Below are 24,110 nucleotides of genomic sequence, written 5' to 3'. Positions count from 1 at the left end.
ATTAACCATGATGAATACATGTACGTGATTTAGCCTACTATTCTGTTATATACTTAGCAAATCAATCAATAAATAAATTCCAAAGTCCTTGAATAGGCTTGAATAAAGGGCCAGTCAGCCATAGTAGAAAATTGTTCTTCAGCATTTAATATTGTGAACACCTATTAAAATGGATAATCTTCCTCTGTTAAGGTGATGAAGGCAAAAGTGATGAATAAAACTCATACCATGAGAATTCATGCTCACACACACCAACTTACTACATCTAAAAACTAAGGAATCAGTGGAGACGTGTTGCAGTCACCTACAATGTGCAAATTAGGCATACTAATACAACGTTATTATGATAAACATTCAATATTATGCTATGTTGTTTATCACAGTATTTTAGGAAGGGATGTAAGAAACATTTTTTTGGGAGAACATACAAAGTCGTTGTATATCAGACCAGCATATAAAAATAAATTCACACAGACATCTATTTTACCTGTTTATTAAAAAAAGGGAAAAAAAAAGTTAATTCTAAACATAGCAACACAATAGTCATGGACTTTGGTAAATAAAACACTATGGTAGTACCACTTTTTTGACATGAACCATAAAATTAATTGACCCAAACAAAGCTTTCACATTCTTTATTACAAAACACTAATTGACCAACAAACACGTAATCATTCAAATTTGTTTCTGAAGCTCACAAAAAGCATTAGACCTCGAATGCAGCATTTTCTCAGTCCAGTTCTCTGATAAAATGCCTTCGAGGCCCCGTGTAATGGCTTTGATGAGTGCAGTTATGTATTATAGGAAGGTAGATTCTCATTCTTGCCCTTTGTATCAAAAAGGAAAGACAAAATGTTTCAAAGTCTATATCCCCTAAAAGATAATTTCGTCAGTAGTGCAATAGTCACAGACACAAATCTCCAATTTTGAATCATGGAGTCTGTGTTCACACTAAGGAACCGGTTTCAGATGTCTGACTGTGTTGGTTCTGCTTCTACAGTTTTGTTGTTGACCAGTTCAGCTGCTTGTTGAGCCTGTGAGGTGATGGCTCGGGCTAAGAGGAGTGGGTCTTGGTTGTCGTTCTGGTTTGGTTTTTTTCTCTTTCTCAGCAGGATGAGTGCAGGGTTCTTCAGCAGTGTGTACAGCAGGAGCCAGCGCACTCGTACTCTGCCCCCTCCTGAACATCCTGTCAAACAGCAGAAAGGCACAGTCATTTCATGGGATGTCTGTTTAAAGTAATTTGTGCGCTCATGAATCTGGAGTCATTCTCACCTGTGTTATTGCTAAAAGTTGCATAGGAGGTCACTGCAGGTCCTTGTTTCTCCAGTGTTCTGCCAAGCAGCAGATGGCAGAAAGACACCATAACTGGGTTGCTATGATAATGATCAGCAAATATCATCCCAATCCATGTACTATATCCTGCCCAAAAGAAAGTGAATTATAACTGTTGTACAAAAGTACTGGAATTAATCTTACATTTTACAGTCTTATAAGGCAAAAATATTTAACCACCCAAATATAATTAATATAAATAATAAACCGAAATACTCAAATATAATTAAATAGATAAATAATAAGATTCTAATGATCATGTTCCTATGATTCATTTTGTGAATAAAATGAGATTTAGAAAATTTAAGGTTTTTTTTTTTCACTGCACAGCATATGCACTGCATATGTCATTATTACCTGGATCCATGGACTCATAGCCCCGCTGCATGATGGTCCGATCAATGCGTGACACCAGCCATGTACCCACAATGCAGCTGCTTAAAAGGCGCAAAATGCAGTTGCTCAACCCCATAACCACATTATAGAAGAAGAAAAAGTAGTTAAAGCAGTGGAATGCTTTTCTGTGGAAGGAGATGAGAACCTTGGATTATTAAAAAAAATATATATATATATATATATATTTTATATGCACTACCATATAAAAGGGTAAAATTTATTTTATGTTATTTTTTGGAAAGAAAGCAATACTTGTATTCAGCAAGGGCACATTAAAATGGTCAAAAGTAACAGTAAAGACATTTATAACATTACAAAAAACTCTATTTCAAATAAATGTCCTGGAGGAAAAAAACTCAAAAACAGTTTCCACAAAAATATGAAGTAGCACAGCTGTTTTCATCTGGAATGATGCTGAAAATTCAGCTTTGGCATTAGGAAATTTCAATGAAATTTCACATTATTACTGTTTTTACTGTATTATATATTAAATATTTGCAACCCATGGTGACAATACAAGAGACTTCTTTGAAAACATTAGGAAATCTGACCTACCCAAAATGTTCAACAGTAGCATATTATGCTTTATCAATCACAACAACTTATAAAGCACATAGTAAGACCTCATCACGAGTGTTTAAGGTCAACGCTTATTTACAGCTTCATCTATTTGATTTTCATTTTAAAAGGCGATTTGTAGATTTCCTACCTGTTGTTGAGTGCAAGGGGCTTTTCTTTGTCGTCAGGTGAGAGTTTGTCCTGCAGGAAAAACACTTGGACCAGAATAATCTGCACTACCACCAAGGCTATCACTAAGAGTATTGTCAGCCTGCAATCACATAAAACACAGTCTAATGCTATTCAAACGCTGCTTAGCCTAATAAATTAAAATTATGTTAGCTATAAAATGTGTTCTCATGCAAAAATATGGCCTGATGATTATGCTTATTAAAAATGTCTTTGGTTATGAGATGGAACTCACAGAATGATGCCTACACTAGAAAGCCAGCTGAGAAAGTGTCCCTTCTGGATTGGTAGAACGACTCCATACACAAACAGCAAGGCAAACAGAAACTGCACAAAGTGAACTATCAGAAACCCTGCAGAAACAAAAAAATCAGTTTAATCAATACAACAAACATTTGATGTCACTTCATCATCAAAATCTTTCATTTGACTCACTCTGGCTATGATACTACAAAAGTAAGCAAAGCATGCCAAGGACAGATGCCCGTGAAGGTATTGACCTCTCTGAAAAGAAGGTAAACTCAGCTCGTCTCATGAGGTTACGAGGCAATCAATCAACTTATTAAAAGAAATGTACATACCCCACATAGTGAAGGCAATCTGCCAGCCTGAATATCTTGTTATAGCAGCCTAAGAAAGAAAAGCATTTGGCATTGATGATCAACAACCCTCTTTACATGCCACTGAGTTTGTCTTCAGTCGTAGATTAAACCCAAAGAACAAAAAAATCTTTATTTACCACGCTAACGGCGGGGCTTGGTTTATGGAACTTCTCTGGAAGAAAACTTTTCTGTCCCCTCCACAACCTCTTTAAGTGTTTCCTGCAGTCATAAATTCAGTTCATTGTTTGGATAAGTTTTTAATCATTTGCCTTTGGGTAATTACTGAAAGTCCTTAATTGTAGAATTTTGTACATAAAGAATGCTTAAATAAACATACCTGTAACATACTAGCACGTGAAAAGTGTAAGTAACAGATGTCAGAGTGGAAAAAATAGTTGTCGCCAACCAAGACTCTGGGAAAAGGAAAAAATTCTGTAAGTAATTTACTGTACATCAGATGAATCTCTCTGTCTGTCTATACAGCTATCTATTACTAACTACATTTCACATATTTGGGGTCTGTAAGATTTTATTAATGTTTTGAAAGAAGCCTCTTAGGCTTACCAAGGCTGCATTTATTTGAACAAAAATGCAGTGATACTGTGAAATTTTACTACAATTCAATAATTCAAAATTTGAAATAGAAATCTTTTGTATCAGTGTAAAAATCTTTACTATCACTTTTGATCAATTTAATGCATCGTTTCTGAAAAGCTATTAATTAAAAAAAAGTACTGACCCAAACTTTGAACAGTATACTGTAAAATATGTGCAGAAACAAAAAGACAAGAAGAAAAAGAGGTGGACCTTATATCTTACTTCTTGCAACAAAGCTGAACTCGTTCATCCTGGGAATGAGTGACGAGAACACATTGTTTGTTTCATTACAGGACGATGCAATCTCTGCAAGTGAGTCTATCAAAGTATCTAGCTTGTCGAAGGTGTAGTCACTCAAGCTGTAGTCTGCTAGGGTCAACTACAAACAGACAAAAACGTTTGCATTTTTTAGCTTTAAGTTAAAAAAAATCAATAAACAATGTGTACATTAGTGAGTGCTGACTGACCGTGTACAAGCCAATCAAAGAGATAATGCATGTGCCAATCATCCTGTTAGGGAATTTAAAGTGAGGATCCCAGTCATACACTTTCCTTCGAAACCAACTCTTTTCCTCTGGCCTAAGGGACAATAGAAGGATGAGTATTGGCTGATTGGTGTGAATACAGTAATAAAAGCATGTTAATGTTGGATGAGTGTGTACCGTCCAAGAGGGCATTTCAGTAGAGTCTGTACATATATGAACTGATGGAAGTTTAGATCCTCCTCATTCTATATATCAGAGAAACATTACTCTTGTGCTCATTTAGAAATATACTATTGTGCAATGTAGATTCATGTTTGTCCATTATGTTAATTTACACAACTTGAAATCTTAAATGTACTTGCATATGAAGACGTTAACATTAACCTAGATTAATATATATAATAAATGCTGTAAAAGTTTTATTATAACTATTGCATTAACTTATGTTAGCAAATATAACCCTATTGTAAAATAACAAATAACAACAGGACTCATGAACTGACCTCTTCGGTTTGTAGCTGCAGGTGGATTCTTACTGCCTTCACAATGATATACACAAACCGTCCCAGCAGGAAAAACAGACACAGGAAGAACGGCCACAGGATGATCAATTTCTCATAAGGACCTAAAATCTGTAACTGGCAAAATGTGCTTTAATTTTGTATTCATCACAATTACACATTTTAATTATTATCTTAAATAAATATATTCACTCAAAGACACTATTGCACGCTTTGTACACGGACCTAATCATAACTAACATGCAAACAAAAGCATAATAATATGATAATAATATAAGTTGATAATTAATACATTTAAGTTAATTATTAATCATATTCACCTACCCTTCCAGAGGGACAGCTTATCGTGTCATACAGTCTCACAATGAGCCTGAAACCCACAAAACATACAAAAAAATTGACAGTCAGTTCGACAACCCACAAATGTTTTTACAGCTACCGCAAAAAACAGAAAGCTGAGTGTTTTCATATACCATGTGAGTGTGTAAAGAAGACCTAAAACTCCTCCTAGTAATCGGTGTGGTGTTGAAAGACAAGCAAAGAATGGCAGGTAGGCCACACCAACTTCTATTGCTCCTACCAGGTACACAATGGCTGAAAGAGACACACATGCAAATGGACTGTGACTTTCCTTTGATTAAAACTACAGTACATAACAGATAGGCAGTATTCACAATACATATCAATAATATTTACAAAGACCATTTCTCTCTCACTCTCACTCTCTCACTCTTTCTCTCTCTATATACATATAATAAAACTACTTAATTGCTTTTTTCTATGCATTTATATTGCATATACTGCATATACATATACTACAGTAATATTAGATATAATTGCATATAATTCATATTTAAAATAACTGCTTTCTATTTTATTTTGCTTTTTATTTTTAAAATGTAATTTATTCCTGTGATGATAAAGCTGAATTGTCAGCAGTGTCACATGATCCCTCCGAAATTATTCTAATATGTTGATTGATGCTCAAGAAACATTTGTGACTCTGAACCCAGTCTTAAGTCGCTGGGGTATATTTGTAGCAATAGCCAAACATACATTGTATGGGTCAAAATGATCTTTTTTTCTTTTATGCCAAAAATCATTAGGATATTAAGTAGAGATCATGTTCCATGAAGATATTTCGTAGATTTCTTACCGTAAATATATCAAAACCTAAGAACTTCATTTGAACAACTTTAAAGGCGATTTTCTCAATATTTTGATTTTGTTTTTGCACCCTCAGATTCCAGATTTTTAAATAGTTATATCTCGGCCAAATATTGTCCTATCATAACAAACCATACATCAATGGAAAGCGTATTTATTCAATTTTCAGGTGATGTACAAATCTCACTTAAGATTGGTTTTGTGGGCCATGGTCACATTTCTTCTTATTATCATATGACATACGCATTGTTATATTTCAACTACCTTTAGCCCAGTTAGGCACAGTAAACGGTGTGTAGGACTCAGAGAAAAGCTGAATCACACTGGGAGCAATAGCACCAAATGCAAAACCATAAGACCATCGGTTACTTAGACTGCAAATGAAATCCAGTGGCCTGCAAAGAAATACACACACAAACACACTCAAAACTTTAAAAAGCACTTAAACATGTATATTAAACTTAGATTTTGTTCAAATATCACTCACACCACAATGCCAAATCGACCCCTGAGATATGGAAAGCGATCCTCAAAGGGCTGAGCCTTCGCTCTGCGCTGTACAACTGAGAGCAGAAACACAATGCAGACCTGAAAAACAAAGGCATACAACTATATTACAAATGCACAATGCTAGATGTCTAACAATTCTAATGCACCATGAAACACAAGGTGATATACAACAAGATGATACACCAGTTGACACTAGTAAGTCTAGAAATATAATCTAAAGTTTGTGTAATCATGTCAGTTCTAACAGTGAAGCATCACTTCCTGTTCTAGAAAAAGTGTTGCATGTTTGTCTTGAGGGGAGAGAGTTTTGTCTGGACAAATGCAGGCAGTACTCACAGCAGGAACAAGAGAGCAATGCAGGAACAAATCCACTGACATTCCATTCTGACATTCCGCCCTAAGAGAAAGAGGGAGAGAGAGAAATGAGAAAGAATGAGCGAGGGGTTAGAGCACAGACTGGATGAAAAATAGAAGCTGCATGAAAACAGCTTCAGTGATTAAATTCTGTTAAATTGTGATCAAACTGACCTAATCAAAGTAAGCATTATTTCTAGGATAATTATCATCACTTATATTGTTATTATGTAAGACGTTGTGTCCTAAAAACATATTTTATCTGAGATAAGATTTATCACACACCAGTGACCTAAAAACACTTCCCCTTATCAACAGAAAAATTGCCCCAACTTTTTTTTTTTTTTTTTTGGCTTGTATTCTAGGTCCCTTGTTTGCACTAAAAATCTTTTTTTTTTCTTTTTATGATTTTTTTTAATAGTATTAATGATCAATTACATTTGGTTGTCTTTGTAAGGATAAATATGTCTCACAAAACATACACTAACCCACTTTTAATTTTGTTGAACATATATATTAATTACTTATTTTTTATAAATATGTTAAAATATGTTATTTTAAATCTAAATCTTAAAAATGCACAGAATGCAGAATATCAAGTATACTGTCAAATATTCTCTGTCTGTCCCTCTGAAAAGTGTTTCAAAAGCAGAAGTAACTCACATGATTTCTGAAGTTTCCAACGACTCCCGTTCTGCTGGTGGAGTACAGGAGTGATACTCTTCTCCTCAGTCGCTGATAGGCAAAGACTATTTAGACCATAAAGTTGCTCTCCTTCCTAACAAACTCTAGTCCCAATGTACTACCATATGAAGTAAAGCTTTCACTTCATGAATCAGGATATAGATATCTAGTCACATGACTGGATGACCTTTGACTCAGGCCACACACTAGTGTTACTCTCTCTAAGAGAGATGTGCCACTGTGTTTTATTGACTGTACTGTTACTGTGTAATAGTAGTCCAAACATAGATAAGACTTGCTGTTGAACAAGAGCAGATGATTTAGATCTAAATTATTAGAACTAAATTATTTTCTTTTGTCCTCATTTGTAAGTCACTTTGGATAAAAGTGTCTGCTAAATGACTAAATGTAAACGTAAATGTTATCTGCCCTTCTCCTGCATCTAGTTTCATTTACCATCTTAAGAAAATTGATGCATTGAAGACTATAGTCATTTATTTCAACTATTTTAGTGTTGTGACAAATCTCGGGTACCTAACGCAGTACATTTAGGTTTATTTAAATAATAAATAAAAAGAAAACAAGTAGATAGAATAGAAAAAGAATAGAGGACGCTAGTGTTAGATGGCACAATTTTTAGGTCATTTTCTTTAATTAAATAAAATGAAGTCGAAAGTATAGAAAAAGAATATAGAGAGCAGGTGTTAGAGGGTCACGTTTTTAATAAATACAAAGAAATCAAGTATATAAAATAGAAATAGAATAGAGTTTTTAGTTGTTTCTGGAAGATAGCTAACTCAGCTGCTCGGATTGAGTTGGGAAGGTTTGGGATAGCCAGGGAACAGCAGGATGTGCTGTTGATCACTCAAACCAACACATGGGGGCGCTGTTTCTGAGAAAAGAAGAGCTCATCAGTAATCAATCACTGACTGGTGCATGATAACAATTATTTCCAATAGACTATACATATCATATAAGACCCGTTTTACTGTAGCCTAATTATGGACCCAGTAATTGACGGTACAAGATACAGTGTATCATGTCTGATTGATTCATAGCCTATATTTTCATACAGTGACTTTAAAATATCAAGCCAAAAAGACACATACTTAAAAACACTTATTGCATTATAAAGCTAACAAAATATCAAACTTGACATATTAACTCAAGGTTGTTAGGTCAAAATGTACTTTGACACTTTCAGGTTGTCAAACGTTAGTGAATTATTCCCATGTAGCCTATACAATAAACTACACCTGTGCAAACTTTAAGGTAGCCTACTGACTTCTAAGAAAAGTTAGTTTTTTTATAACCCACTTAGATTAACTACATCTTAAAATTATTATTATTATTTTTAAATAACTAATTTTATTTTAAATTAATTTTGTTGCATTATCATTATCATCCGATAATATATATTAGGTCGACTCTTTTCTATTCTGTTACAAGTTCTCAAGAAACGCCCACCACTGCTGTCCCTCCAGTGGACCTCAAGACATCTCTTCACTAATGCCGAGAAAACAGCGATTTACAAACAGTGGCCAGACGCGATCACTATCATGCAAAGTTTCAGGAAAAGGAGGATTATCCTGGTCGTCTGATGTTCGCCTGTTCTTCGCAAATGAAGTGAAGTCTCCCGTGGTTTTGTGAGAATGCAGGAGTCGGTGCTGCTCAATGTGGGTTTCTTCACTAAATCCTGCGTCGTGCTCGTGTGTCTCTGCGGGGTTCACCTCATCGTTGCACTGTTTTTTTATTTAACAGAGTCGCCCACAAAATTGACCAATTACCGGAAAATTCAATTAGACTCTGATATATTTATTTCACGAACTCATAGAACAGCAGTCATCCTGTATGACAATGGAACAGAGGTAGAAGTCAATAAACTGATCTATTCTAATGGAAGTGTTATTAAAGGTGAAGCACTACAATCATGTCCTGAGACGTCAGCACTTTTGGGTAAGTTAAACTGAAATTAAAACTTTTTGTGTTGTTTTTTTCTTCTTTGTGTGTGTGTGAGAAAGAGAAAGTGTCCATAGACTAGGGCTAGTTTCAAAATTTTACTCCAAAAAAGGATCTAGCCTATTGTTTAACCAACATAGAAAACACATTTATTTAATTGGAATTTTGAGTCAAAAAATTATACATTTATTTAGAGTTAGACCCTGGTTTTACCCCAACTCTCTCCTAAATTGCTTGACATCGTTTTTTCTTCCATTTGTTGATTTAGGCCTACTATTAAAATGTACATTTGTATTGAAGAGCTTTATATTGTAAAGGCTATATATAGCCTACTTGCATCACACCTGTGATTTGCAATCTATTTAGGCTAGTAGGTGGTTTTATTGGGAGGGACACTCTTATTCTAGAAATAATCTAATTGGATGAAAATCTGTGTAGTACAGGATGAGTCGTAAATGTGATCCAGGACCACAAATAAATAAATAAGCTTTCCATTGATGTATGGTTTGTTAGGATCAGACAATATTTGGCTGAGATACAGCTATTTGAACATCTGCAATCTGATGGTGTAAACAAATCAAAATATTGAGAAAATCGCCTTTAAAGTTGACCAAATGAAGTTCTTAGCAATGCATATTACTAATCAAAAATGAAGTTTTGATATATTTACAGTAGGAAATGTATCTTCATGGAACATGATCTTTATTTAATGTCCTAATGATTTTTGGCATAAAAGAAAAATCAATCATTTTGACCCATACAATATATATACAATATATTTTTGGCTATTGCTACAAATATACCCGAGCGACGTAAGACTGGTTTTGTGGTCCAGGGTCACAAATATTTATGTGCCCTTTTCCAGAAGAGTAAGACTGTAAATTTTAAATGTAAATGTCTGCCAATTTTTTATTTTTTTAGCTGTACATTTAGCATAGATGAACAGAAGCTAACAGACATGAACTTTAGGTTACAAAAGGTCTTTTTTATTATTATTATTGTCTTAAAAATAATGTTCCAGTGTTAGGTAATAGATATCCTTATATGACAAAGCTTTACCTTCTTATCAGTCTGAGTAAAAGTGAAAGCTGGAAAAATAAACTTAGAGACGCAAAAAACGGGGAAAGGAAGTTTGTCTTATTTGAGACAGGAAGTAAACTGTTGTTGCATAAAAGAGGTCTTCCTCATTCATATCTGCAAACCCTCTGACCCCCACTTTCTCTCACTCTCTCTCCCCATTCACCTTTCAGTGGGTCCAATGCGAGTTGAATTTTCTGAGTCTGTAAATTTGGATATGGTGCGTAAAGACAATCCACAGCTGGTGATGGGCGGCAGGTATAAACCCAGCGATTGTGTGGCTCTGCAAAAAGTGGCAATAATCATCCCATTCAGAAACAGAGGTGAACACCTGAAGTACTGGCTCCACTACCTTCACCCCATCCTACAGAGACAACAGCTTGATTATGGGATTTATGTCATACAACAGGTACAGAACTCACAAACTATTTCTTAACTTGTACTCTGTCTTACACAGATTGTGGAGAGTCACGCAGTTTGCACACGAATCAATACATGCACATTCCAGTGAGCTAAAATCCACACCTGATCTCACCACACAACCCTCCAACAGATCTACACATTGTTAAATAGATAGATAGATAGATCTTATTGTACTAATATTTCACACTATTAGAGCTTTTACTGTATTTTTGGGCAAATAAATGCAGCCTTGGTGAGGATAAGAGACTTCTTTCCAAACATTAAAAAAAAAAAAACTTACCAACTAAGATAGATGGATAGATCTACATATACTTTTGCAAGGTAGACTTTTCTTCGGGAGACATTCACCTTGAAGTATGGAAATGCGGTGACTTGGCTTTGCATAGACAACATGCTTGGTCTGACAATCGACTGCTTTGAAATTTGCTGGGCAATTACAACAAAAGAGAAATGCAACCTGAGAACACGAACAGACATAGAACATAAAACACCTGTATCTTTTGTTTGGGTGTGGAAACTTTTGTGTAGTAAAAAGTACTTTTTATGACGCAGCTTGGAATGTTCTGTGCTGGATTGCCTCACAGACTACTGCCACACTGTTAAAAGGTTTTTCACAGTGATGCATAGAAGAAACCACTTTGGGTTCCACAAATAACCTTTCAGTCAAAGGTTCTTTAAAGAACCATCTCTTTCTTACCTTTTTATAATCTGAAGAACCTTCTTTCACCAAGAAGAACCTTTTGTGAAACAGAAATGTTCTTCTGATGTTAAAGGTTCTTAATGAAACCATTTAGACAAAAAAAGTTATTTTATGGCATCATGAAACACCTTTTTTTTAAGTGTATATGTTAAAGACGGTCAATATAGCTGTTACTTGTAGGAGCTGCTCGCTTCAGTAAATGTAACTTTGTTCAGATTTAATCAAAACCATAATTCAGTTTTGAAGATCAAAATGTAGAGGGGAGTTCAAAAGTCTGAGACCAGCATGAAAATAAATGTTTTTAATGTAAAACAAAACCTGAAAATGTATTATTAAGATCTTTTTTTAGGTTCTGCACTATTTTTAGGTGACTACTCAAATCATTCTGGATAACAAGATTTGAAAATGTTCCAAATATATATATTCCCGTTTAACGATTTGGGGTCAGTAAGATTTTGTTATGTTTTTGAAATAAGTCTTTTAAAGCTGTGATTATTTGATCAAAAGTAGCCTACATTCAATGGTAATATTGTTAAATATTATTACAATGTTAAATAACTGTTTTCTATTTAAATATATTTCAAAATGTAATTTATTCATGTGATGCCAAAGCTGAAATTTCAGCAAGCAGTACTCCAGTCTTCAGTGTCACATGATCCTTCTCATTGGAGAACCCAATAGAAAATTCCATGAAAAATACTTTGAATAGAAAGTTCAAAATAACAGTATCTATTTGAAACAGAAATCTGTTATGTTAGAAATCTGTTGATTGTCACTTTCGATCCTTGGTTTTTGTATGGTTTTGAATGGTAGTGTTTATGTTTGTTCTCGTCTTGCTTAAGTTTTCTGCCATTAAAGCAAAAGGGAGACACACCAAATACAAAAAAATTCTGAAATTAATTTAACAATTTCACTTAAACTTCTCATGTAATGCAGGTCTCGATGCATCAATACATAACTACCTCCTCGCTGTGTTTGTTTTTTCATTTCTATCACCTGTTCACCTTGTTCACATGAAAATCAGCATGCAAACTGTCATGCAGACTAAGAAATCCATGCTTATTTGCATATTTTCTCTGTGTTTATAACACAGAAGTGGGGTCATGCATGGCTGATTGGCTGATTTAGCTATGATATTTAAGGTACTATCAATGTCAAAGCAATCTTGTTTGCATTAAACCTGTGTACGATTAATCTATTTACATGTTAACTTTACATTTCTTCTAGATGTGTTTTCTTCTGTGTCAGTCATGAGATGTATTGTAAATGTTCTTTGTGCTGTTTGTTTAGGACGGAAAGGGGACATTCAACAGGGCGAAACTGCTCAATGTGGGTTTCGTAGAGGCACTAAAGGAGTATGATTTTGACTGTTTCGTCTTCAGTGATGTAGACATCATCCCCATGGACGACCGCAACACCTACAAGTGCTCCAGCCAACCGCGCCACCTCTCTGTATCCATGGACAAGTTTGGTTTTAGGTAAGAATAAGCACCACCTAAACTCAATACAACATGTAACATCATATTTTTTGACACCAGTGTCTGAAAGTTCTAGTGCCGCCTCAGTTGAAGCTTAAAAAAACAGCTGCTCGTGTTGCTCCAAAATGTATTTACCTAAACAAATGACCTTGAGTTGAAGCACAGGAAGCAAATTCAAGGCATGCATACATTATATATCCTGTTATGTTAGTAGAAAGATGGCTCAGGGATCAAGGTTAATTTGGCTTGGAAGACCAATCACAATGCAGCTGTTCAAACTCTATATGCAGAGCATGACAATTTCTTACACTCTTAAAAATAAAAGTGCTTCTCGATGCCATAGAAGAATCTTTTTTTTGTCTAAATGGTTCCATAAAGAACTTTTAACATCTGCAGAACATTTCTGTTTCACAAAAGGTTATTTGTGGTGAAATAAGGTTCTTCAGATTATAAAAGGTTAAGAAAGAGATGGTTCTTTTAAGAACCTTTGACTGAATGGTTCTTTGTGGATCCAAAAATGGTTCTTCGCTGTGAATAAACTTTTAAGCTTTTTAAGAGTATATATATCCCTCTCTGACATGGAGTAAAGTAAACAGTCAACCCAAGAAAACCGTAAATGTTGAGAAGCTGGTAAAGAGCATGGAACAATTGGCACCAAATCAGCTATTCACTGCATCAGTAGCTGTAACAGGAGAGTCTGGAAAAAGCAAAATAATCTTTGCCACTTTTAAATCATGTGAATCATATGACTTTTAAATCATTGTGAATGGTCTCAAATCAAATTGTTCTGAATTTGCAAAAAACATTCTTGAATGAGATCGAAAACCTATGGATCGTGAATCGATTCACTATCTACCCAAAGATTCACAGCCCTACTTGCAATGTAAAGATCAACAATAGGCTATACAGTCTCAATCTCTCAGGGTAACATGCCACACAATGCTGAATCACTCTGTTTGTGTAGATTTTGAGTGAGGTATATTTGACATAATAGCAGACTTAGTCTATGAACATAATGCCATTGAGTTTGTAGCAGAACCTGAAATGCATATGGTGTTTCTGGTTTCGGTCTTTGTGTGCTTAGTTTAGCTTTCATGACAATTACTCTAGTTTCAATGAGTAAGGAATGCAGCTCTTCCATTATTTAGAAAGCATCAGTATACTGCTATTTGTAATTTTAGTCCACTGATGATGAGCTGAAGGTTAGAACCAAAGCGCAGCTTTATTGAACAAAAGTAAACCAGCCACAAAACAAACAGAACTAAAATATAACAAATAGAATTATTTGTACTTCCTGTAACAGACTTGACAAACTCAACAACAGCAGGTTACACAAGTAAAGCTAGACTGGAAACGGAAGAAACATGAGGGCTATATATACATGGACCAATGCCTAAACAAGACATACCTGAAAGTAATCACAATTGAACCAATGACATTTCGGAGCTACACACACAGACAGATGGCATCAAACACTACGAGAGCAGTTGGAAAGCACGTGGAGCTGTCTGCTCTCGAGTTACTCTCACACTACTTTGATGTCCTACCTACACCGATCTGTCTGTGCAGCACCGGTTCAAGCTGAACACACCTATTGAAAACATGACACACAAACAAAGGAGCACATGTCAAGATCATAATGAGGGATAAAGTGGAGTCACATGATGGGAACCATGACTATGAAAATTGAGGTGAAGGCATTAAATTGATCAAAAGTGACAGTAAAGACATTTATTATTTAACAAAAGATTTCTATATTTCAAATAAATACTGAACTTTATGAATTATTCATCAATGAATACATTAAAAATATCAAAATCATGAAAATATTAAGCAGCATGAATGTTTTCAACACTGTTTATAATAATAAGAAATGTTTCTTGATGTCACAGATTATATACTTTATTTAACAAACCAAGAAAACATAGGCAAAAAGCTCCACTGACGTTAAAACCATACCAGACAATGAATTGAGGAAACTAAGGGCAATAAATACTCTAGTAAATGAGGGTAGTTCACCCAAAAATAAAAATTTGTTGTTTATCTGCTTTCCCCCAGGGCATCCAAGATATAGGTGACTTTGTTTCTTCAGTAGAACACAAACAAAGATGTTTTACTCAAACTGTCGCACTCTGTCAGTCATATAATGGCAGTCAATGGGACCCATGGTTTGAGAGTCAAAAAAAGCATACACAGACAAAACCAAATTAAACCCTGCGGCTTGTAATGATACATTGAGGTCTTAAGACATGAAACAATCGGTCTGTGCAAGAAACTGAGCAGTGTTTATATAATTTTTTACCTCTGATCCACCGCAATGTCCAACTGTCCTGCGCGCGCTCACAACAGCCGGAGTGTGATGACACACTCGAGCAGCAAATCAGCTTATTAGAATGATTTCTGAAGAATCATGTGACACTGGAGACTGGAGTAACTATGCTAAAAATTCAGCTTTGCCATCACAGGAATAAATTACATTTAAAATTATATTAAGATAGAAAGCAGTTAGATTAAATTGTAACATTTTTTACAATATTTACCGTCTTTATGAAATAAATGTGGAAGTGGTGAGTATAGATTTAAAAAATTACTAACCCCAAACTTTTGAATGGTATTGTGCTGATTTGGCTAGTTTATGTAAGAGAAAAAACTACATTTCCCTAGTCACGATTAAATGCGCTGATAAAACATTGATCATGCTCTTCATTTTCTTAGCATTAGAAAATCTTCCAGTTAAAATCCGCCAGTTTTTTCCACTCAAATTCGCTATATCGTAATCATGACTTCAAACTTGTAAGTAGGAAGTTCACAGGGGATTGTTGCACAAACACTTATGCAGTATCAAGATTGTCAGTGTGACAAATTTTTCATTCAAAAATGTATTTTTTTTCAAATGCAGGTTGCCATATAAACAGTATTTTGGGGGTGTATCAGCAATGAGTAAAGCGCAGTTTCAAAAGATCAATGGTTTTCCCAATAACTACTGGGGCTGGGGAGGAGAAGACGATGACATCTTTAACAGGTGAGGAAAATATATCATTTTTGTACTATTAATTACAAATTCTCTCTTGTAATATATGAGGTAATTCAGGGACACTATTTTTGAAGGCTGGTATTTCGAGGCATGAAAATATCAAGGCCGAGTGGAGACATCGGTAAATGCAGAATGATTCGTCACTCAAGAGACAAGAAAAATGAACCAAACCCACAGAGGTAATCTCTCTTTCACAAACACACACACACACACACACACACATATGCAGAAACAGACTGAATGACATTCTAAAGCTGCATCTCAATTTCATAGATTTAAGAGAATTGCTCACACAAGACAGACAATGAAGACGGATGGCATCAAATCACTCAGTTACAAAGTGGTAGATATAGAGAAAGACCTGCTCTACACCAAAATCACTGTGGACATCGGCAATCCATGAAACCTCTAGAGCTCCCAAGAAGCATTAGCTTGCTGCAACTCTTCAGAGATCATTAAACTGCACATCTGACTCTGAATCGGTTCAAACCTAGCGAACAACAAAGAAAACACTGGTGAAAAGCTGAGTTTGAGTGAAAGTGACATTCTTCTGAAGGACACAAGAATAGAAAGAACAGTTGAATTGTAATTTTCAACATTATACTTACCCGTGAGCCTTTTATGTGCCTGTTAATTGTCTGCTTCAGACTTTAAGGAGCATTATTTTTCTAAACCTTACATGCAAAGCAGCAAGTGAAAATCATGCCTCAGGGAAGAACTGAATACTGCGAATTCCAGTTCAACACAAACCTGCACACTCAAAATGAATCATACAGAGTTTTATGAGATGGCAATTAAATATGTACACACATTCTGGTAGTAAGTATGCGTCAGTAGTTTGATCTTGTAGACCAGCTTTATATTACTGCCCATGTTACTGTGCTAAGTACTCAAGCACTGAGTAATATTAAAGGGACAGTTCACCCAAAAATTAAAATTGTCACAATTTACTCTACCTTGTGTTGTTCCAACCCTATATGAGTTTCTTTCTTCTGTTGAAAGGATTATTTAAAGAATGTTGGTGACCAAACAGTTGATGGTAGCCATAGTATTATGTCCATACTGTAAATGGCTACCATCAACAGTTTGGTTACCAACATTCTTCAAAATACCTTCTTTTGTATTCAAGAGAAGAAACAAACTCATACATCTTGAGGGAGAGTAAATGATCACTGTATTTAATACATTTTAAATATAAAAAATATTGTCTTACAATATCATTAGATACAGAACAGACACCAAAAAAATTGATTGCTGGAGGTTGAGTGCTGTGTTTCATTAGGCAATGAAAAATATTTCACAATTGGTAGTGGGATCCACTGAATACTCGGTGAAAATGTTTTGCGGGGGGTGGGATAGCTGTAGCTAAATAAATAAACAAATCATAAACAATTTCAGGCTGTTTTCCTCTTTGTAATACAATAATATTGTGAAATATTATTGCAATTTAAAATCAATGTTTTTTATTTCAATATATTTGAAAATGTAATTTATTGATGAGATGGCAAAGCTGAATTTCCAGTGTCACATGAGCCTTCAGAAACCATTCTAATATGCTGATTTGCTGATCAAGATCAATGTTTAAAACCGTTGTGCTGCTTAATATTTTTATTCAAGATTCTTTGATGAATAGAAATAACACTATTAATTTGAAAAATAAATCTCTTGCTGTCATTTTACATCACTTTAATGCATCCTTGCTGAATAAAACTATTAATTTATTTAAAAAAAATAATAAATAAACAAGATTTTTAGTATCAGCAAATAAATCAACACAATAAGACAGTCTTGCCACATCGGAATGTTCATCTGTCTTCCAGTGGCCCACAATACAATCAAACAATCTCATGAAATAAAGCAAGCTACTAATTAATAGTATTTGCAACTAATAGTGTTTGTAAACATTACCATGCTTTTGTCAGAGTGCTGAAAATATGAAATCAGATACTGTAATTTTGAATGCAGTTGCAGTGCTGTTTCTGGTCTCTGTTTGAACTTTCGGCCAGAGATGGGGCTACATTTTAGGAGTAGTTATGAGTAACTATTTTGAGATACTGGATTGCACAATCCAGAGAGAGTAAAAAAACAGTTTACTAGTTCACTCTGATTATAAAACAATATTGGTTTCTGCTAGAGTTTTCTTCTGTTTCCAAAACGAACGCAGAAAACAGATGGAAGCTGAGCTGACACAGAATCCAAGAGACTGGGAAAATATCAGCATTGTTTCTGAAAAATGTGCACAAATACTGTAAATTTTTTAGGATAAAGTGGGGCTAAAGTCTTGGTGAATATGTTGTCCTTAAATATGAAAAATAAACAAATATATATTCAAAATAATGTTGTTTAATAATATTTAAACAATATAGATGTTCATTTAAAATTGATGGAGCAAAATAATTTGTTAGAGGAAAAATATAATGTAAATCATAAAAAATGTAAAGAAAAACTTAACCCTTTCTTGTGGCTGTACCTTTATAAAGGTGTGTAGTTTAGAATTTATTTTAGTGCAATGAACCTTAGACTTTGATTGTAAGTTATTTTGTAGTTATTATCATTTAAACTAAAACCATAAAAATGTTACCTGAAACTAATAAATACTGAAATAAAATAAAACATAAAATAACTTAAATATTTCATTTCAGCTAGCTTCTCATTTTTGTTTAGTAGTTAACTTGAGATACTAAAATAACTAAAATCAGATAAACTAAAAGGAATAAATAAAAATATATGGACGTATTTTAAAAATGAAAAACTAGCCTAATAAATATAATGAAAATAACAAAAATAGTTCTAAAACTTAAAATTAAGTTCTAAAAACTAAAAGTTAAAACAGAAACTATATAAAATAAACTAATTCAATATAAGCATAACGTCTAAGGCCATGGAGACTTTTGTGACATTGAGTGTTGAAGAAAAGAAACACAGATTTTCCATTTCAGATGCTTTAATTTGGCCACAGATCTTAATGATCCTGTATGTTGTCCAGGAGCTCAGCAGTCGCCATCTCTTGTGATTAAAATGTCAGATTTGGTTTTCCTGAAAAAGACACAAAAATGCTATAATGTCATAAATAAAAATAATGACTGTACTCCAGCTGTCTGTGTGTACATGTATGTGACCTACAGTCTTTCCACACACAGCGCGCACTCGTTGGCGTAGCTGTTCCCGTCGCTGCCGCACACAGGTGCGAAGTTCATGGGACACGCGTGGATCTCGGCCATCTCAGCGCACACAGGCTACAAAACGCACACATACACTCATATGTGCCATTGCATAACGATCATTTTAACCTCTAAAAATTAAATGAACAAAAAAAAAAACTAGTTAATCATTCACTGAGAACAAAAAACACTCCTTACCTTTCGGGATGAGCCGGGGTTTCCTTGTGCCCCTTAAACAAAAGTGAACTGTTTTAGATATTTCTTTGTGATAGAAGAGGTTAAACCGGTTTCTTGTTTTTTTAAAAGTGCTTATGTCATTTTTACGGTACACAGCACAACAATAAAGATGTTAACTCTGTTTTACACACCTCAAGCTTTAGTTGTTTACAAACAAAGACATGAAGTGATTAATATTAATAACCACTCATCATGTATAGGATTTGTATGTTTACTGTACCTGAAGTGAGCAGCAGAAACAGGCTGAACAGAAGCACTTGTATAGACATACTGACTCAGAATGAGCTCTGCAGTGCTCACATGACTTTATATGATGGCAATGAAGTGTGGGAATTGAACACTTGAACACACACACACAAACAAACAGATTCCCACCTCTCAAAGCACACCTCACATAAGATAAGCCAGTTTAGTGTAGTAATTTGACTGCCCTGTCCTAAACTAAATTTTACAGAACTTCTTGGATTATAAAGAACGTCATATGTACTGCTCTCTTACGTCGTTTTATTTGTGATCCGCTTTATTATTGGTGGTTAAACTATATAAACAGTACAGTGTGAACAGTAACTTGAGAACGGGAATGTTTGTCAGACCAATATTCTTGTCCAATATCCTTATAATGAGCAACATAATATTTTTCCCCTTAATATCTGTAAAATGTTGTGATATATTATTTGAATTGAATTTTTACATTATTATTAATGGTGAATTTAATGGATTTTGTCCACTGATAACAACACCACCAACAACAAAAACAATAATAATAATAATAATAATCACTAGTCAAAATAAATAAAACTACTTGTCAAAAACTTGTTAAATGGAAAAAGAAGATTGTCTCCATCTACAGGCTGAAACAGGTCAGTGCAGGTGGATTTAATTAATTTACTGTGTATTAGATTAGATTCAATTTTATTGTCATTGCACATGTAAGGCACAGGGTAATGAAATGCAGTTAGCATCTAACCAGAAGTGCAATAAGCAGAGGTACAGGATATACAGTGCCTACAATATGTTACATATGTACAGAATATACAGATAAGGCAGTAGTACTATGGACATAATTTACAATTTTTTTTAAATACTATTAGTATGATATACAGATGGGTGATATGAACATACTATACAGATGGATTGTGCAGTAAATGTATGTACACTATGAGCAAAAACTATGAATATAATTACAAATGGATATGAATAAGCTATACATTAAGATATATAAACACTAGTGCAATGAACATTGAAAGTGCATAGAAATAAAAATTTACAGTACATAGTACTCAGTGTGTAGATTGGTTGTTTTTTTTGTTTTGTTTTTTTAATCGATTTAATGATGGGGAGGGGTGAAGAGTTTGTAGTGGTGTGTGAGGGGGGTATCATTGGGCAGAGTTTAGTAGGGAAACAGCTGTTCCTGAGTCTGCTTGTCCTTGTTCGGAGGCTCCTGAAGTGCCTCCCAGAGGGCAGTAAGTTAAACAGTCTATGGTCAGGGTGAGAGGAGTCCTTAAGAATGCCGCGAGCTCATCGTAAACAGTGTTTTCTCTGGACGTCCTCAATGGCAGGAAGTGGTGTCCCTGTGATGCGTTGGGCGGTTTTCACCACCCTCTGCAGTGCCTTGCGGTCAGCAACTGAGCAGTTCCCATACCAGACTGTGATACAGTTGGTCAGGATGCTTTCAATCACACACCGGTAGAAGTTCACCAGGATGGCTGGAGACAAGTGGTTCTTCTTCAGTGTCCTCTAAGGAAGAAGAGGCGTTGGTGAGCCTTCTTGACTAGGCTGGATGTGTTGGTGGTCCAGGTCAGGTCCTCCGAGATGTGGGTTCCCAGGAACTTGAAGCTGGAGACACGTTCAACAACCATCCCGTTAATGTGGATGGGGTCATGCGTTCCACTTTTCTTCTTCCTGAAGTCCACAATAAGCTCCTTTGTCTTGCTGGTGTTGAGGAGCAGGCTATTGTCAGCACACCATGCAGCCAGGTGCTGTACCTCCTCCCTATAGGCAGTCTCATCATTGTCTCTGATGAGGCCAATCACTGTGGTGTCGTCAGCAAACTTGATGATGGAGTTGGATCCATGCACAGGCCTGCAGTCATGGGTGTAGAGGGAGTAGAGAAATGGGCTCAGCACACAGCCCTGTGGTACGCCGGTGTTGAGTGTGATGGTGGTGGAGCAGGCGTTGCCTGACCTAACATGCTGAGGTCTGTTGGTCAGAAAGTGTCATAATCCAGCTGCAGAAGGAGGTGTTAAATTATCAGCTTGGAGGGAATGACGGTGTTGAATGCTGAGCTGAAATCAACAAACAACATCCGTGCATATGTGTTGTTGTTATCCAGGTGTGTGAGTACCGAGTGCAGTACTGTGCATACTGCATCCTCAGTGCTCCTATTGCTACGGTAGGCAAATTGGTGTGGGTCCAGTGTGGGTGGGAGGCAGTTCTTGAGGTGTGCCAGGACCAGTCTCTCAAAGCACTTCATAACAATGGGTGTGAGTGCTACGGGGCGGTAGTCATTCAGGCACGTTGGGGAGGAGTATTTCTGCACTGGATATGCTGTAGGCCTGAGCGTCATCGGATCTGAAAGCAGTGTTGCGGGCTTTCAGCAAGAGCCACACTTCCTTGTTCATCCATGGCTTCTGATTAGGGTACGTTGTGATCTGTTTCTCTGTTGTAACACTGTCAATGGAGGTATTGATGTAATCCACAGAGGTGGTATATATATCAATGTCCGTGTGAGAGCCACTGGCAGCCTGAGAAGCAAACATACTCCAGTCCGTGTGTTGAAACTTGTCCTGAAGTACAGACTCTGCTCCCATTGGCCACACTTTGATGGTCTTCACTGATGGCTTCACACGGTTGATGAGGTGTGAATACTTGGGGGTGAGAAACAAAGAAAGGTGATCAGACTGTCCCAGGTGGGAGAGGGGAGTCGCGATGTAAGCTCCTGCGATGTTTGTGTAAACATGATCCAAAGTTTTGTCTCCTCTAGTGTGGCAGGAGACATGCTGATGGAATTTGGGGAGCACTGTCTCCAAAATGATTAAAATCACCCACAACAATAAATGCAGCTTCTGGGTGTACAGTCTGTTGTTTACTAATGGCCGCATGCAGTTCGTTCATAGCAAGCTTGGCATTAGCATCCGGGGGAATATAGGCTGTAGTTATGATGGTGGAAGTGAACTCCCGCGGCAGATAGAAAGGTCTACACTTAACCATGAGAAACACTAGGTTAGGTGAGCAGTGTTTTCCAACAATGTCAGAGTTGACAATAAAGCACTCAAATGAGATACCGCTAGGCTTCGATATGATTTGATATTTGAATATTAATAATTGCAATACATACCGTTACAGCAACAATCTTCTATGGTATTTCAAACACAGTTAACAGTGCTTATTTGACCTGTCACTATGGGTCACTTTATAGTGCTCTTAACAACCTCATAATATTACTGCAACATAGTATGAAGAAACTCACATGATTTAGTGGTCTGTTGGTTTGATAAAGAAAACTAGAAGGAAAACACATTATGTTTTTATGAGGTTAATCAAAATGATTATTAGGAGGTTAATGATTACAAGTATTATGCTATGCTTATAATAGACAAGGTGAAACTTTGATCTGCTGACCTGAAGCTCTGGTACAACAGTGCTTCAAATGTTTTCTCAAACATTTGTACTCACAGTAATGGATAATGCAGATATTATAATAATATTACTATTATTAAATGAAAAACAATGCTACCTTAGTGTTTGAATGAGCTTTCCAGCATACTGTGATTCACAAGTAAGGCCAAAAGGTGGTGATCTTTCAACAGAAAGATAACAAACCAGCAATATATTATTTCTTTATTTTCATAATAAATATCTCAATATATTTTTTAATTATATATATGGGATTTCATTTAATTAACTAATATTAATTTTATAATTTAATATCATTTACTTATTTATAAAATAAATTATTTCATCAAATTTTTAGAACCATTTAAAAATTATTCATGATGTTCTACGTACCACGGTATTTAGTTATAAATTCAGACACATTTTGCAAAATAATTTAAATAACTCATTACAGAACAGTTACACTAGATGTGGAATCAAATGTTAACTCAGTGTTTGTGTAAAACATCCTTAAGTGCTGACTATTCAGTATTTAGTAGGTTAAGCGGCTACATAATACAAGTGATAGGCTATTACTCAGTACTAATATGATCGCTTCCTCACAGTGTTTTCTTTATGGGGAAAAAATGAAGATAATCAGCATCAACAGCATGGCATTGTAATCACAGCTGATTCAATCAGAAGCCTCAGTGTTTGCCTGATGAACAGAAGACCTAAACTATCACTCTTAGTTTAGAGGCCGTAATGTACTGCATAAGGATTTTTTCTTCTTTTAGTATAGTACATGACATTAAAAGGATATGTGATTGTGTGATACTGTGAATTTTAATGTGACAATATAATACAGCTGCAGTCTAGGTGAAAGGTACCACAGTAGAATGAAAATGACTCTCTTACAGGTGCATATCACTGTGTATAAATGGTTACACACACGTGCAATCATGCCATGCATCAAAGATCATCGACCACATCATCCACATAATTGATCCATTATCGTTTCTTATTGGTTGTCCAAACCTGAGTCTTTGTAA

At 35.5% G+C, this 24,110-nt stretch overlaps 3 protein-coding genes across 5 annotated transcripts; 1 reads left to right on the top strand and 2 right to left on the bottom strand.

The window, feature by feature from the left end:
* Positions 1–485: 485 nt before the first annotated feature.
* On the bottom strand, positions 486–7,548 carry stra6l (STRA6-like). 3 transcript variants are annotated; one of them, XM_079420609.1, is made up of 18 exons: positions 7,375–7,548; positions 6,694–6,754; positions 6,335–6,435; positions 6,112–6,242; positions 5,154–5,274; positions 5,005–5,050; positions 4,663–4,797; positions 4,337–4,404; positions 4,142–4,253; positions 3,897–4,053; positions 3,415–3,490; positions 3,215–3,296; positions 3,057–3,105; positions 2,711–2,828; positions 2,438–2,557; positions 1,690–1,853; positions 1,273–1,419; positions 486–1,186 (listed from the first exon to the last, which is right to left on the bottom strand). In XM_079420609.1, coding segments are annotated over exons 1-18 (1,911 nt in total). In that variant the 5' UTR covers positions 7,377–7,548; the 3' UTR covers positions 486–965. The 3 variants fall into 3 exon arrangements, with proteins under 3 accessions (XP_079276735.1, XP_079276737.1, XP_079276736.1); XM_079420611.1 differs by having other exon boundaries at positions 1,273–1,331; XM_079420610.1 differs by having other exon boundaries at positions 4,663–4,791; positions 7,375–7,511.
* Positions 7,549–8,863: 1,315 nt separating this feature from the next.
* Positions 8,864–17,433, top strand: b4galt1 (UDP-Gal:betaGlcNAc beta 1,4- galactosyltransferase, polypeptide 1). The gene is made up of 6 exons (XM_079420612.1): positions 8,864–9,351; positions 10,605–10,840; positions 12,845–13,032; positions 15,932–16,054; positions 16,141–16,245; positions 16,340–17,433. The coding sequence occupies exons 1-6, from the start codon at positions 9,048–9,050 to the stop codon at positions 16,467–16,469; spliced, it is 1,086 nt and encodes a 361-aa protein (XP_079276738.1). The 5' UTR covers positions 8,864–9,047; the 3' UTR covers positions 16,470–17,433.
* A 957-nt stretch (positions 17,434–18,390) lies between these two features.
* LOC306872220 (putative pancreatic secretory proteinase inhibitor) lies at positions 18,391–19,746 on the bottom strand. Its single transcript, XM_079420712.1, has 4 exons — positions 19,685–19,746; positions 19,426–19,457; positions 19,190–19,302; positions 18,391–19,102 (listed from the first exon to the last, which is right to left on the bottom strand). Exons 1-4 carry the CDS (start codon positions 19,731–19,733, stop codon positions 19,057–19,059), a joined length of 240 nt encoding a protein of 79 aa, XP_079276838.1. The 5' UTR covers positions 19,734–19,746; the 3' UTR covers positions 18,391–19,056.
* Positions 19,747–24,110: the final 4,364 nt, after the last annotated feature.

The sequence above is a fragment of the Barbus barbus genome, assembly GCF_936440315.1.
Source record: "Barbus barbus genome assembly, chromosome: 7".
Classification (NCBI taxonomy): domain Eukaryota; kingdom Metazoa; phylum Chordata; class Actinopteri; order Cypriniformes; family Cyprinidae; genus Barbus; species Barbus barbus.
This window is presented reverse-complemented; position numbering and strand designations above follow the sequence as displayed.

Excerpts from the sequence above, each read along its gene's own strand:
- stra6l (XM_079420609.1), bottom strand. Across the intron at positions 4,405-4,662 it reads TGCAGCTACAAACCGAAGAG|AATGAGGAGGATCTAAACTT; the intron begins GTCAGTTCATGA and ends TCTGATATATAG. Across the intron at positions 1,187-1,272 it reads AACTTTTAGCAATAACACAG|GATGTTCAGGAGGGGGCAGA; the intron begins GTGAGAATGACT and ends GCTGTTTGACAG.
- LOC306872220 (XM_079420712.1), bottom strand. The coding sequence starts at position 19,733 with ATGTCTATACAAGTGCTTCTGTTCAGCCTGTTTCTGCTGCTCACTTCA. Across the intron at positions 19,458-19,684 it reads GTTTCTGCTGCTCACTTCAG|GGGCACAAGGAAACCCCGGC; the intron begins GTACAGTAAACA and ends CTTTTGTTTAAG. Across the intron at positions 19,103-19,189 it reads GCGCTGTGTGTGGAAAGACT|GAAAACCAAATCTGACATTT; the intron begins GTAGGTCACATA and ends TGTCTTTTTCAG.
- b4galt1 (XM_079420612.1), top strand. The coding sequence starts at position 9,048 with ATGCAGGAGTCGGTGCTGCTCAATGTGGGTTTCTTCACTAAATCCTGC. Across the intron at positions 9,352-10,604 it reads TGAGACGTCAGCACTTTTGG|TGGGTCCAATGCGAGTTGAA; the intron begins GTAAGTTAAACT and ends TTCACCTTTCAG. Across the intron at positions 16,246-16,339 it reads AATGAACCAAACCCACAGAG|ATTTAAGAGAATTGCTCACA; the intron begins GTAATCTCTCTT and ends TCAATTTCATAG.